Source organism: Eumetopias jubatus, unplaced genomic scaffold (assembly GCF_037043125.1).
Source record: "Eumetopias jubatus isolate StellerSeaLion01/CBP00866 unplaced genomic scaffold, mEumJub1_p1.0 scaffold_4, whole genome shotgun sequence".
In the NCBI taxonomy this organism is placed as follows: domain Eukaryota; kingdom Metazoa; phylum Chordata; class Mammalia; order Carnivora; family Otariidae; genus Eumetopias; species Eumetopias jubatus.
The window spans coordinates 124,632,753-124,647,094 of NW_028274810.1; the positions used below are offsets into that span (position 1 = coordinate 124,632,753).

General features: G+C 48.3%; 1 protein-coding gene across 1 annotated transcript in view; it reads left to right on the forward strand.

Annotated features, from left to right (window-relative positions):
* Positions 1-736: 736 nt before the first annotated feature.
* Positions 737-14,342, forward strand: part of FBXO32 (F-box protein 32) — a 34,445-nt gene continuing 20,839 nt past the window's right edge. Inside the window, exons 1-4 of the mRNA XM_028105637.2 lie at positions 737-1,082; positions 7,365-7,477; positions 8,377-8,426; positions 9,528-9,620. Coding sequence (XP_027961438.1) covers positions 967-1,082; positions 7,365-7,477; positions 8,377-8,426; positions 9,528-9,620 — 372 coding nt within the window. The 5' untranslated portion in view covers positions 737-966. The remainder of the gene's footprint in view (positions 1,083-7,364; positions 7,478-8,376; positions 8,427-9,527; positions 9,621-14,342) is intronic.

Below are 14,342 nucleotides of genomic sequence, written 5' to 3' on the forward strand. Positions count from 1 at the left end.
GTCTGCTCCCACCCCGCAGGCATCAGACGCCGCCCGGCCTCCCTGTCCTTCTCCTTCCTTTGCCACCCTCGGACTCGGGCCTGGCAGCGGACCCATTAACGGCAGTTCGGGGGTGGGGTGGGGGCTGTCCCCCTTCCCCACGGCCGCCTCGCAGGGGTAGCCCTCTTCCGCCCCAGAGCCGGGTTGAGGCGGCGAGAGAGGCCAGGAGGCTGCCGTCCCCTCCCCCAGCCCTGCTCTCGGCCGCTCTGTGCTCCCCCACCCCCCGTTCCCGAAGGGCCGTTGTGATTGCGGGACTCGATGTGACAGCAAGGGGCTAGGGGCGGCGGGGGGGGGGGTGTATCCCTCCTCCCCAGCCCCGCCCAGGAGTGACCCAGACGCCGCTCGGGTCTCCTTCCCGCACCTCGCCAGCCCGGGAGCGGCGGAAGGACCGGGCGCGTCTTCCCGAGCGCCGGGCCCCGCTCTCCCGGCGGCGGCAGCTGCGCCCGGGGGGGCGGGGAGCGGGCGCTGGGGGGGGGGGGGCGGGGGCGGAGGGGCGGCGGGAGCCCCGGCCTGGCAGCACGGCTTCAAGTTTCCACCGGCGCGTGGTTGTGCAAGAGCCGGAGGAGCGGGAGCCGCGAGCGCCTCGGAAAACAAGCCGAGCCCATAAACAAAGCCACGTGGGCTCGGGCGGGGGGGGGGGGGGGGCCGGGCTGAGAGCAGGCGGCTCTTCCGGCAACAAAGGGCCGGAGCCTGCGGCCCGGGATAAATAGTGCGGCCGCGACGGCGGCGCAGCAGTCCGGCCAGCCCCGCGCGCCCTGCGGCCCTCCCCAGCGCCGCGCCCTCTGCGAACACAGGCGCTGGGCTCCGCAGCCGCCCCCCGTCGCCGGCTCCGGCGCCCGAGCACCCGCCCCGGGCGGCACTTCCCCGAGGCCGCCCAGCCGGTCCGGTCCGTCAGTCCGTCGAGTCCGTCGCGTCTTCCCCGGTGCCATGCCATTCCTCGGACAGGACTGGCGGTCCCCCGGGCAGAGCTGGGTGAAGACGGCCGACGGCTGGAAGCGCTTCCTGGATGAGAAGAGCGGCAGTTTCGTGAGCGACCTCAGCAGGTGAGTGGATCCGCCACCAACTTCCAGCCCCGCGAAACAGACCTGGGCTGGTTTCGGGGGCGCCGGGCGGGTGAATCGGGGGCAGGCAGGGCTGGAACAGGGTGAGGAGGGGAGCCCCGGGCCGGGGGGTGGGGTGGGGAGTTGACAGGGTTTCTGCAGAGGTCGCCAGAGCACGGGATTCGGAGAATTTGGTTTCTCTGGTTGTTCAAGGTCAGCGTCTCCGAGCGGGCACAACTCTACAGACCCCCGGTCCCTCTGAGAATCTGACGATAACCGTGGATCTTGCCCGCAAACGTTCAAACTTAAGCACACAACTTGAGGGGACCCCTGTCTTAAGGACACGAGGCGCGCAGTTTGCCCGTGCGGGGGCGCGGGCGAGTGGGCTGCGCGCCTGTCACCGCTGGGGCGGCGGGGCTCGGAGCGCCCAAGGGCTGTGGGCACAAGTCGGGTGACGCGATGGGTCCTGGGTCCAGCACCTCCGGGCTCTTCCCACGCGCAGGCGACCGCAGAGTGGGCAGGGAGGATGAGTAACCAGGAAGGGGTGGCCAGATGGTCCCCTGGGCACCGGCGCTTGCGGGGCGGACTTGAGGAACCGGGGTGAAGACTTGCGGCGGCTGCAGAGCTGCGGAGGAGGGAAGGGGGGCGGGCATGGAACCCACAAGCTTTCTGCTTCTGAAAGGACGAAGCGTTAGCACCTGTTTCCTCGGGGGGGGGGGGGGGCTTTCGGTCAGTTTTCTGGCCGAAATAATTTCAAGTGATGGCTATCGACTGCAGAAAGCCCACCTGGCTCAGGAAAGGTCCCACCTGAGCTCTGTCAGCCTGGTGGAAAAGCTGAGTTCCGCTCGATCGGGTGCTCCGCTTGGTTCATAGCACAGGAGTGCTGTCTAATAAGTTAAGTGGTCTGGAATCTGTCAGTCCCGGATCTCAACAGTCGACTTTCAGATCCCCATTTGGCACAGGTGAGAAGGGCAATGAAAGTGGGTCCAGGGCGCCTGGGTGGCTCAGTCGTTGAGCGTCTGCCTTTGGCTCAGGTCATGATCCCGCGGTCCTGGGATCGAGCCCCGCATCGGGCTCCCTGCTCCGCGGGAAGCTTGCTTCTCCCTCTCCCACTCCCCCTGCTTGTGTTCCCTCTCTCGCTGTGTCTCTATCAGATAAATAAAATCTGAAAGGAAGAAAGGAAGGAAAGAAGGTCCAGAGGGAATCAGTGCAGCCCAGCCATCCTTGGGGGCCTTTTCTCACAGCCTTTGGTTGAAACCACTGGCCCCGGAGCCCTTAAATTGATTTCGGTGATGAGTTCTGTAACTGGATGGGGTTCCCGCTTACTGAGATTTACCAGTGATTTTTTTTTTTTTTTTTTTTTTGGCTGAGCCCCTGGCACTCAATTTTAAGAATACTATCCAAGTATGGTTATTTTGATAGCTTGACCTCCAGAGCACCCCCTCCCCCAGGCTGTCTGTGGTTTGTAAAGCGTTAAAACTCCTTTAGTCTTCCAATGAAAAAACAAAAAACCAAAAAGCATTTAATCCTAGGGGTCTGTCAGGAGAGATAAGAGCATATATAACTCTTACGTTAAAGATCCTTTGAGGCAGTTCCAGTGGAGTTTGGGGAGCAAATAAGAAATCTCATTTATGGAAAATCAGACCATTTACTTATAGTAAGAATAAAAAGACCAACGGCTGTCACTAGACTCTTCCCTTTTAGGGATGCAAGTTACCAATTATGCCTGAATTATTCTCCCTAGACTAGAAGGTTCCTTCCTTCGTACTCGTTCCTAAGGATGATCTGCTAGTTCAGTACTTTATTTCTGTACAACAGTTCAGATTCTCTCTGGGGAGGTGCAGCAATGATCTATCTGCTGAATGGTGTCGCAGCGGCTCACCCAGATAAAATTGTAGGATGCTCTTCAGTAGGATGCAGACCATTGGGCTCAGCAGGAATACAGAGCCTCTAGTTCCTATAAATATTCACACTCTATCTGCTCCAGGAGATAAGCTGGTTTCACTCCCCTTTAGGAGCAAATAGTGGTGCCTCTCTGGCCATAGTATGGGAGACCTGAAGATGGTTTTAATTTACCACAGAAGTTTAACCTAGGCTGGATCAGGTAGCTTCACACCCCTCTGTCCCCTTCATGAGCCTCCTTTCTTTCCTCCCATTTCCTGCCTTCTGAGGTGTGGCACTGCCATAGTTACAACAAATGGTGATCAATATAGGGACCACCTGTGGCTCTTGGATGAGTCAGAGTTTAGGAATCATCTGGTAGCTCCTAGCAAAGCAGCTGGCTGTTTGTGGAGTATTTTTTTTTTCCTCCATCAATTGTAAACAATCTCTTCCCTACTTAGCATGAGAAGTCTGCCAACTTAAAAGCAGTTGGCCTTCTGAGACCTAGGTTTGTAGTCTCAAATATCCCCACTGTTTTTAGCCGTGGTGATGTTTCTAGGTGATGTGAGGTTTGGGCTGAATGCCTGCCTACACAGGTGAAGCTGAATGCCTCTCCTGTTAGGAGAAAACAAAAGGCAGACCCTTTCAAAAGGGGGAGGAACAGGAACGGGTAATAAAACAGAGAACTACAGAGGCAGAGTACACTTCTCTAATTCCATGTACCATCCTGTGAGCTGCCTGAACAAGGGTAGGGAATGAAGGGTGCCTTTGGCGTGTCCCAACCTGGGGACAGTGTTTAGTGTTGACCACGGCATGTCTGCACAGCACACCTTCTCTGGACTCTGCTGGCCACTGTCTCCATGTTCCGAGCCCCATCCCCCTCCAACAGCAGAACGGTACTAAGTCCATGCCAGCTCGGAGCCCCTTCTCACCAACAACCTCCCCCCGCCCCGACTCCCGCCTCACCCACCCCCAGGATGAGTAATCTCAGCGATGGTGAGCCTCAGGCCCCTCTTCTCCAAGTCTACAGTCCTGCAGCTGAAAACACCAATGCTGCTTTCCAGTATAGTTAAGGCTGAACCAGGAAGCAGGAAGTTTACCTTGGTACCCTGGATGAGTAGTGCAGGAGACAAAAATAATAGTTCAGATTTTTATGAGTGCTTACTGTGTGCCAGGAAGCCACTGGTCTATGAGCTTCATATATTAGGCTGTTTGTTTTACCAAAACAATCTGGGTGCTAGCCAGGGGAGTTTGACCATTTGGGTATGGATGGGAGCAAATTAGCATAGAAATCTCCCTGGCCTTACTCTACTACTAAGCCCTTTGGGGCAGTCGCAGCTTTCTTAAATGCCCTGTTAATGCAAACAAAATGAGAAATAGGCCTCTTTCTTTCCCTTCCCTCCCTTTTTATCTCCTTTGCCCAAAAGGTCTTAATTTTGAAATCTTTCCACCTTTTCTAAAGTTGTCTTTCAGTATCTTGGTATGTGTGTGTTGATAGTATAGGGCTGGGAGAGGTCATTTTTTTCTTATTCTAGGCCTGTGCCTATAAAAATCAAGATTAGTAAAAACTGACCACAAAATAGCAACTTTTTTTTTTAAGATTTTATTTATTTATTTGACAGAGAGACAAGGAGAGAGGGAACACAAGCAGGGGGAATGGGAGAGGGAGAAGCAGGCTTCCTGCTGAGCAGGGAGCCGGATGCGGGCCGGGGCCAACCCCAGGACCCTGGGATCCTGACCTGAGCCAAAGGCAGACGCTTAATGACTGAGCCACCCAGGCGCCCAAAATAGCAACTTTAGTGGCTATTATTGAATTTAATGAAGAAAGTAGCCTCTTTAAATAGTTTTTGCTTTAAAAAAAAAAAGTCATGGTTCCTAAATGGCGGTGGCTTTTCTTGTTAAAATTTTCAGTTGTGGGGTGCCTGGGTGGCTCAGTCCTTAAGCGTCTGCCTTTGGCTCAGGTCATGATCCCAGGGTCCTGGGATCAAGCCCCGCATCAGGCTCTCTGCTCGGCGGGAAGCCTGCTTCTCCCTCTCCCACTCGCCCTGCTTGTCTGTCAAATAAATAAAATCTTTAAAAAAAAAATTTTTTTTTCAGTTGTAATTTTCCATTGGCTTTGCATTTCCTTGAAATGGAGATAATTGAACTCTCAAAATTATTGCTTGACAGAAAACCTATAAGCAGGCAACACAAATAAATCTCCTAGCCCTTCCTTCCAGGCCCTACCTCAGGAATCCAAAACCTAATAACCAAGAGAAAAGTGCAGGGTTTGTCTTTGGTTGAAGCTTTATCTACATTCGACAGTGGGAGAGCATCATCAATGATGTCAAATTCTTCTTAAACTAACTTTGGAAATGAGCCACTTTGCCTTAAAGCAGATCATTGTCATTTCTATAAGGAAGGCAGGTGCTCAAACTCCTTTGGGTAATGTTCTCAATTAGAAGAGAGTAAGATAAACTATAAATACTTAAAATTTCTGGGGAATGGCCACAGTCTATGGCCCAGGCTCTGAAAACTTTCTGCTAGATCTCAAATGTGTGATTAAGAGAATAAAACCACTTCATTTTATGGTTCTCTACAGGTGGAATTTAGGCTCTTGGTTTTCATTCATGGTGCATGAGTGTGTTTTCTTTAAAAATAAGCCTTAATGTGGCCTCTTTACACACAAAACGTTCTAACTTTGCTTTCTAAAGCTGTTCTCAGCTTTGGTATATCATGGACCAGTCAAATGACCTTCCCTCTTTTTCCCTTCCCCTCAACTTTGATTGAAATTTCTTGGTGGCTCTAAGGACTCAAGAGTTCAGCTCTCCCTTTGTTCTGCCCCTCTTTTCCTGCTGAGCTGGGAGCAGGTAACTGGTTGCTCAGTGCTTCTGTATGCTCTAGTCATGCAGGTAGACAAGCACCCGCTTCTGTGTGTCACAAAGCCTGGCCCCAAACATTCACCCTTGGCTTGCTTAAGAAACTGTCTCTAAGAGAGGGTATTTCTGCAGTAATCTCTGTGAAACCTAAAAATATCCTGTTTCCCCCGAATGAAAAGAAGGCTGTAGTTATTAGGAAACTCAGTAAATGGCCTTCCTGGGGCAGATTAACAAATGATTATCCATCAAGCTCCTCTCTATGGGTCCAGAAACACCAAGTATATTGTTGGTGATGCCACGTGTGTTTATGTAGCAAGATACTTATTGAAGTGCTACTTGAGGAGTGATTGCAGCAACAGGATACTGGAAATTGTTTTAAACCCTCTTTTCTCTTTTACTATTTACATAATGTCCATGGAAGGGAGAAGCGCAGGTGTGCCTCATTTTACCCAACAGATGTATGTCAGAAGATCTGAAGCAAATCCCATTTTAAATTCAGCAGAGGAACTCAGAAAATTAAAGGACTCCGATATATTGGTGATAGAAGAAAAAGCCCCCAGTTTATGTTTTCCCAGTGGGCATTATAAATCCTGCCTTGCTCATCCATATCCATGGGGTTTGGGGAAGCTACTCACTATTCCTGATATTTCTCTATCATCCCTTCTAACAGAAACTCTTCAGAGACTCACTGTAAAGTTACATGGTGCAATAGCCTAGAACTCAGCCTACTGACGGAAATATGCACCTGACCCAAGTTGAACCTGTGCATCCTTCAGTGACCTGTGATTAGGGCCCTTCTGTCTTTTCAGCCCTTATAAATTTATGAACTGTGAATTCAGCTGGTTTCATTTAGGACCCAAGGTCTTTACCCCACAGCATGATGCCTAGTGTTAGTCACGGAATTACATGAAACTCAAACAATTAGCACTGTACACTAAACATCTCCTAGAAATGGGGGGTATAAGTCCGATTTTTGGCAAATGTGATCATGTTTCAAAGGCATGATAGAAGCATACTCTTTAAAAGCAGCTTGGGTACACTTTAAATGGGTGGATTGTATGGTATATGAATTCTATCTCCATAAAGCTGGGTTTTTTTGTGGGGTTTTTTTTGTTGTTTGTTTTTTTAGAAAGCAGCTTAGGGTGGATGCTTTTACAAAATGAAGGCATTGTGGACTACAGTGATACCGGTAATCTTCCCTCTCCCTCCCCACTGCAGTCATCATTTTTGCTTAAAGTAATACTGTAGTGCCCGGCATAGCCCTTAGTAAAAGGGTGCAGGGCTGTGTATCCAACACAATGGCAGGCACTGTTGGAAATTCAAAAGAAGTAGAAGCCCCCATCCCTGCCTTCCACAGAGCTGTGAGAATATTTCATCCCCGAAGAGGAAGGTCTGTGCCTGAACAGACTTCTTTTCAGGGGGGTTTACTGTTGTGTTTGGGAAGATGTATGTTTGTGTTTTATAACCCAGTCAGTTATTTATAGAAACAGCTCTTACTGAAGTGTAGCTGTCACGGCTCATCCCCTGTTCTGTTGTTTGGTCCTAGTTACTGCAACAAGGAAGTCTACAACAAGGAGAATCTTTTCAACAGCCTGAACTATGATGTGGCAGCCAAGAAGAGAAAGAAGGACATGCTGAATAGCAAAACCAAAACTCAGTGTAAGCCATTTGTTCTGAACTTGGAAGAAAGCTGTTTGAAGATCCTTAGGATGGGTTCTTGGTCGGGGGCGGGGGGAGGGGGTACCAGACCCCGAACGTGAGACATCTGCTTTAATGCTGACTGTGTCGTTGACAGCGGTTACTGGGATCTTTGCACTCAAACTGGCTGTGCATTTTACAAGCAAGATTAATGTGTACTTTATAGTCTTGTTTATAAGTCAGTTGGTAGTTGGGGTGTTTTTCTCCTGCTTGTCACTTATATCTGACATAGTTAATTTAGTTATTATCCAGTGATATGGTCAGCTGAATCAGTTCCAGCATGTGTTTTTATTTGGCTTTGGGCTTTGAGGCTTTGGAAATAGATCTGTTTCTCCCTCTTTCCTTGTATAAATACCATTACATTTCTAGATGCCATATGTAAGAGTATAAAGTTCTATTAGTAAGCGGGAATTACAGATCTTTAGTTTAATCCACCTGTACAAGATGATTTCCTCATATTACCTGCTTTATTTCTACTTTTTATGGCCTTGTATAAGTTGTAGGCTTGGCATTCAAAACAAACTTGTCCTTGGGCATTTGGTTTTTTTGGTTTTTGGTTTTTTTTCAATTTGGAGCTTTGGTCTACTAAGTCTGATAATCAAAGATTTGGAGTGCTTCAGACCAAGCGAGCTATAACACCAGTATGTAGGCACTGCAGATGTCAGGCGTTTGCATCTCTTAGATTGTTAGTAGAGTCTTCATCTTTTTTGTCAAAACGTTCGACACTTTGGAATACATAAAAAAGAAACAAGTTTAAAATTTGGAGCATGTTGCAAATTTTAAAGCTGTGGGGGGGTTTTGGGTTTTATTTATTTATTTATTTATCTATTTATTTATTTATTTATTTTTTGCCTCTGTAGATTTCCACCAAGAAAAATGGATCTATGTTCACAAAGGAAGTACTAAAGAGGTGAGCATTCATCTGTTGATTAAAGAATATGCTTAGCTTTAGGCCTCTCCCGACAGGGTAGAGGGGGAAACTGGGCAAGAATATTACTTAAGATCATGGCTGTCTTCTTGGGCGCAGGTAGTAGTGACTGCCACCTACCCAACCATCAGAGTTTAGGGCTACAGAGAGAGTGAGAAGCAAAGTTGCTGGGCGGGCTCCCCGGTCATTCAGTGAGATAAGTGTTTGGTGGTTAGCCTTCTTTCTCCAGTCTTTTGTTCTGAGATCTCTTCAGACTCCACCTTTGTTAAGTTTTAGCCCTAGAAGGGCTAACCACTAAACACAGCAGAAGTTTTAGTGCCTGTGCAGGGGACAAGACATGGTAATAAGTACATTTGGCACTTTATAAGACCCTTTTATGTACATTTTCTCTCTGCACAGGCATCTGCTCAGACACCTAGGATACAACACAGTATGGCAGAATGATAGAATTTCTGTCACTGTCAGGGACCTTGGTGAATTTGTACATCCTTGTGTGGTTCGAGGCTCTGCCGGGGGGTCAGGAACATACCCGTGACCACCCAGATACTTGGAGCAGAGCTGGGACGGAGTCAGGGCTCTCTGCTCCCAGTTCCTTGTGTGTTCACAGGTAAAAGATCAACACTTCTTTTTGCTTCCTCGTGAAGCCTTAAAAATGCTTCTGATGATCACAATGAGAAAAGCACTAAAGATACGAGGTAGCACACAGAGCTGACACCAGGAAATGTAATTCCCCTCCCAGGGGATGTTACAGTGACCAGCTATCATCATGTCACCCATCAGACATCCAGCTCCTGACCTTCCCTTGATAAGCAGCTACTTATGATTTTCCTATTCAGCTTTGTGCAAGGGCTCAAATGGTACAAATCATGAGGAGGGGTGTTTAACACGTGAGTCACTGACTAAAGCAGCTGTTGGCTACTCTGCCCATCGTTATGGCTCGCAGGGGGTTCCCAGAAAGAGCTGCTCACAGCAGGAAAGCCACAGATGGCCACAGGTCACCTGAGACAGGCACCCAGCTTGTCAGTAGAGTCCAGGGGGATTGTTCTGGAGAATGACCTCTGCGCCCCCTGTTTTCACGTTCAGCGCCATGGATACTGCACTTTGGGGGAAGCTTTCAACAGGCTGGACTTCTCAACTGCTATTCTGGATTCCAGAAGATTTAACTACGTCGTACGGGTAAGTCTCTGTAGGTTTCGAGTCTCAGTTGAATTGTCTTTTCAGGTTGTCTTGAGGTAGTTTCCTGCCCTGCCCCCCAAAATAACTTCTTAGGACCCTGGGAATTTTGAGGAAAGCAGAAAACAGACTTGTCAACTCCCCTCTCTCTAGATGTACTTCACGTCCTTACGTGGATCCCATTGGGATGTCCCTGACATTGGCTGTGACAGACAGCAGTGGCCATAATACTCCTGTGAGCCACTCCCAGCCCACGGATGAAGGGGAACACACTGCAGGCAGCAAGGGCTCTGGCAGCAACATTAGCAAGAGTGAGTTCAGTAGCAAGCAAGCCAGGAAAACACCATGGCTTGTTTTAAAAACCTTGTGTACCTCGGGTTCTTCTCACTGTCCTCCTCGTCCTGCTTGAGCGGACTCTCGGTGACCCCAAGGCAGTCGTGGTTTAGGCTACAAAACCAGAGGAGTTCAGAGCACCCCTGAGTTTCTTGCCCATGACTCCCTTCCACCCCCATGGGATAACCTATTCGGTTTTTGGTCTCGCGTTCACTAAAACTTGAAACTCCCTGTTTGGACCACTTGCTTTCCATTTGAAACCCTATGTTGGGGGTGGGGGGAGGGATTTTTTTTAATAATGAGCTTTAGCGAAATATTCACGATGAACGGAGTAAAGCAAATGAGTCTAACCATACCCCTCAAGTCCATGATTCTTTTTAATCAGTTTATTATTGTTTCCCCCACTCTTAGCTGTCTTGTGCGTTTCTGTCAGTGGTTCAGCCGGGGAGGTCATGGCTGTTTGGGTGTTGGTTGGTTGGGTTTTTATTTTCTTTCTCCCTGGTTGTTGTGCTACTCCATGTCGGGTCACTGAGTCAGATGATTGCACAGCTCAGCCAGAGCGATGACATCAAGCCCCCTTGAGGCCTGGATCATTCACCTGTCTTCTGGGCAGATGCAGGCCTGGCTGTCCCAACGGACCTGATACCCAGGCCTCCTTGGAGGTCAGAAGCTCTGAGCTGAGCGTGTGACCACATAAGCAGATCTGTCCGCTCTCAGCTGAGCCCTTATTGCCATCCAAAAGGGATGAACATGAGAGAGCTTCTGGATGAGATGTTCGTGTCATTCAGTGTGACTCTGCCCCTCCGGCAGAGATCCCTGTGGCCTGCAGCCCAGCCCAGGCTGGGTGGAGAGAGGCCTGGCAGGAAGCTGGAATCTCTGTTGCTAAGAATATGAATAGTTTCCACGTTCTAGGTGTCAGGGGAGGACACCCAGTGCTGACGTCTTCGTTGCAAACGGATCAGCAAAATGGTCCGTTCTTAGATGGTGCTCTTTCCTACCTATTTTTCCTTTCACAAGAAATAAGGCAAAGGGACAAGATCACAATAGCCAAAATCTATTTCCGCGTAATTATGTGCACTCACCTTTATCCTTTCATTAACCCTATGGAGTGTGGGAACTTGGATGATCTGTTTAAACAAAGGGGAGTACGGCAACGTAAAATGACCTGCTCGAGGTCACAAAGCTACATAAGCAACAAAATCGGAATCCAAAACCTGGTCCGTCTTAGAGTCCACACTCTCAACCGCTACAGGGAGTCCTCTGCAAACAGAGGATGGAAACGTACAATGGTCTGAGGTCAGGTGGTGTCTCCACTACATTCAGGCTAGTTCAGCCTCCCTAAGACTCCGCTGCCCCTTCTATGAGGATTTACAACAACCTCACAGGGTAGCTGTGCACTCGGTAATGTGTTTTCTGTGGAGATACCCTGCAAACCAGAATCTGTTATTCAGGGTCAGCTACAATATTATTACCTCCTAACCAAAATTATTATTGATTCTCCCTAATATGCCTTTTCAGGCCAGTTGATAAATGTTTTTCTCCTTAACAAAAAAAAAAAAAAAAAAAAGAAATCTTGCACTTGATAAAGACCCAGCATAGAGCACTGGTATCTGATAGTATCTAATGGTAAACTGTGAGCACTTTTCCTTCAATAATCTTTAAGTCAGAGAAACTGCTACACGCTTTCAGAGTTGTCAGGTTCAGCAGTAGTGGAAAAATGTCTCTATTTTGGAAAGAGCCATCTTTCTTTTTCCCCTTCACTGTTAGAGTCCTCTATAATTTGAGAAATAATGTTATTTTTATAAAGAGCTTAAAACATTTTAATGCTAGGCACTGCGTTCTGAGGGTTTTCTATAAGACACTCTAAGCCCATCTCACATATACTTCTTATCCTAAAGCCAACTTTGCAAAGTAGCTTGCCAATACGTCCTCCCCATCTTACTGCCTCCGCCTAATGGTTTCCTAATACAGTACTACAGTGATTCCTTAGTTCCAGTGAACGACTGAACCAGCTTTGAAAGCCTTAAAAAAAAAAAAAAAAAAAAATTTTTTAATTCTTGAAAGCCAAGTACATTTTTTTTTTTTTGAAATGTGTTGTGTCCATGCTGGCTGCCCTCTTCAGAAACAGACCATGCAGCGGGGGTAAAGGAGATGGCTAACAGGGCTATCTCGAGATTTCATCGTTTTTGTCAGTAAGCACGAAGCCTTTATGGAATGTTGTGAATCGAAATGTTTGAATATAAACCGGAAAGGTTTTCGTATGGCATTCGTACCTTATTTCGACAGGCTTCGGGCTCTACTCACTGCCATCACCCCCTTCCCTACACACCCCCGGTGGCTTAAATACAATTTTAACTGTGGGTTTTAAAGAGGATTTAAAATCTTTAGCGGCAACAACTTACCCATTTTATGAAAGGCCGTTTTAAAAATTGGTTTACACCGCGCCTCTGGGCCAACCCGTTTTGGAAATCCCCCTGGGGAGCTGGTGAGGATTCCAGGGGCTGGGCTGGTGGTGGGCTTGGCGCTTGGTCACCACGAGGAGGTGAGTGCTGATTAATGGAGCTAGGGCACAGAGAGGCCATTGGGGAATGTGGGTCTCCAGTAAACCGGGAGAGGGTTTTGGAGGTCACACACCGACTCATGGCTCTCTGAAGTGAGCCTGCTGCGGCCCACTGGTTCTCATTTGAGCTGGCTGCACATTAGAATAGCCAGCAAAGCCTGTTGGTCTACAGAAGCCCGCCTCTAAAGCATCTGATTTAATTAGTTGAAGGTGGTGCCCACACATTGCTACTTAAATTTGTCCTCCAGGTGATTTCAAGTTTGTTTTCAAGTTTGAGAACCAGCTCAAAAAACTACTGGGAGCCCAAAAGCCATATTTTGCATATGGCATTTTTAAACAAGATACAGCAAGGCACACAGGCAGGAGAGGATCTTAATGCTTTAATGCCAGGATGTCCTCTGACCTGGTCTCTCAGCTCTCTCTAAGGGCTGTCGATGCCCCCTCCAGACCAGCAAGGTCCTGGGGAACCTTGAGGGCCACTCCTGACTGGAATGAATGGACCCATAGGTGCTAGCAGATCAGAGAGGACAAGCAAAAGCTTGCAACCCCGCTCTCTAGCCCTCTGCAGCAAAAAAGGACATCACAACCTAAACGCAGGCACATTCTTATTTTTTTTCTGCATCACCACCCTAAGATCATTTGAATGTTTCCAGCAAGTTACTGCATTCCTACCACCCCTGAAAGTCTTGTCCAAAAACATGTTTTAGTTTAAGTTGACTGGCGGTTTGGCAAACAAAAGGCTGAAATATGGCACTGTGACTCAAATTCAAACCCAATGCCTTAAAATTAAGGGTGTGCTGTTGCCAACCCCCTGGTGGGTCGTGATGTGCCTGAGAAGCCTGGCCCCTTCACTGGGTTCCTCTGCTGCAGTGACCTTGGATTAATTTGGCACTGCACAGACCCGGCGCCTTCCTCGGATGGAGGGTGGCCGCTGCCACCTGGGTCTTAAAACCAGGGGTTCTGTTTTTCCATTGGGACAGAGAAGCTGGGATGGAGGGAAGGCGGCCAGTCACCCCAGAGGCAACAAATCAAAAGAACAGAGCCATTGTGAGCCTATTTGAAAAGGACTCGCAGAAATGGTTGGGAATTGTGAGAATCCACTGCAGGGCATTAACGTTTGAGGGCACAGGGTGGGGTCCTTCAGTGACTGCGGATTAGGCTGCCAGTGATTTTTACAGGAGAAAGTCTGTGTCTCTTAGAATTTCTGGCTTTCGGTCCTAGCAAGCACCCAGGCTTGCATTGCAGATCCTGCAATGTCTGGGTACCCACAGAAGTGGGGAGCTACCTGAAGAAGTAAGGGTGCCTGCAGAACCATGGAAATAATGGAGTGCATGCAGAAGTAGGTGCTCCCCACTTGCGTGAGCACCCTCCTGAGAAAATGAGGGATGGCCAAGAGCCCAGAACAGTGGTGTTTTGGACCATGGACTCCTAAACAAACAATGTAAGCATGTACTCTCCATTTATGTGTGTTCATAAATTCATCTGTGAATCACCTACCTATAAAAGGTAGGTATCTGCCCCATCATGTTGCTCAGAGAATTCAAACTGAATTTAAATGCTTTCCAACAGTGCCTGGTTACGTGATAAGCACTCGATGAGAATCACTTGTTGCCATTAATATCCTCATCTTTCGGGTCCTGATTACAGGCATTAGAAAACACACAGTAGAAAGATGATAGAAATAATAGAGATTAAAGATGAAATGGAGAGATTGATGTTTTATGGTTTTTCTGCCTACTTTCCTCTCCCATCCCACTTTGGAGACCGCAGGATCAAATTTTTTTCTTAAGGACTCAGAATCTAACCCTATCCCACCATGGGCCCAGAAATAT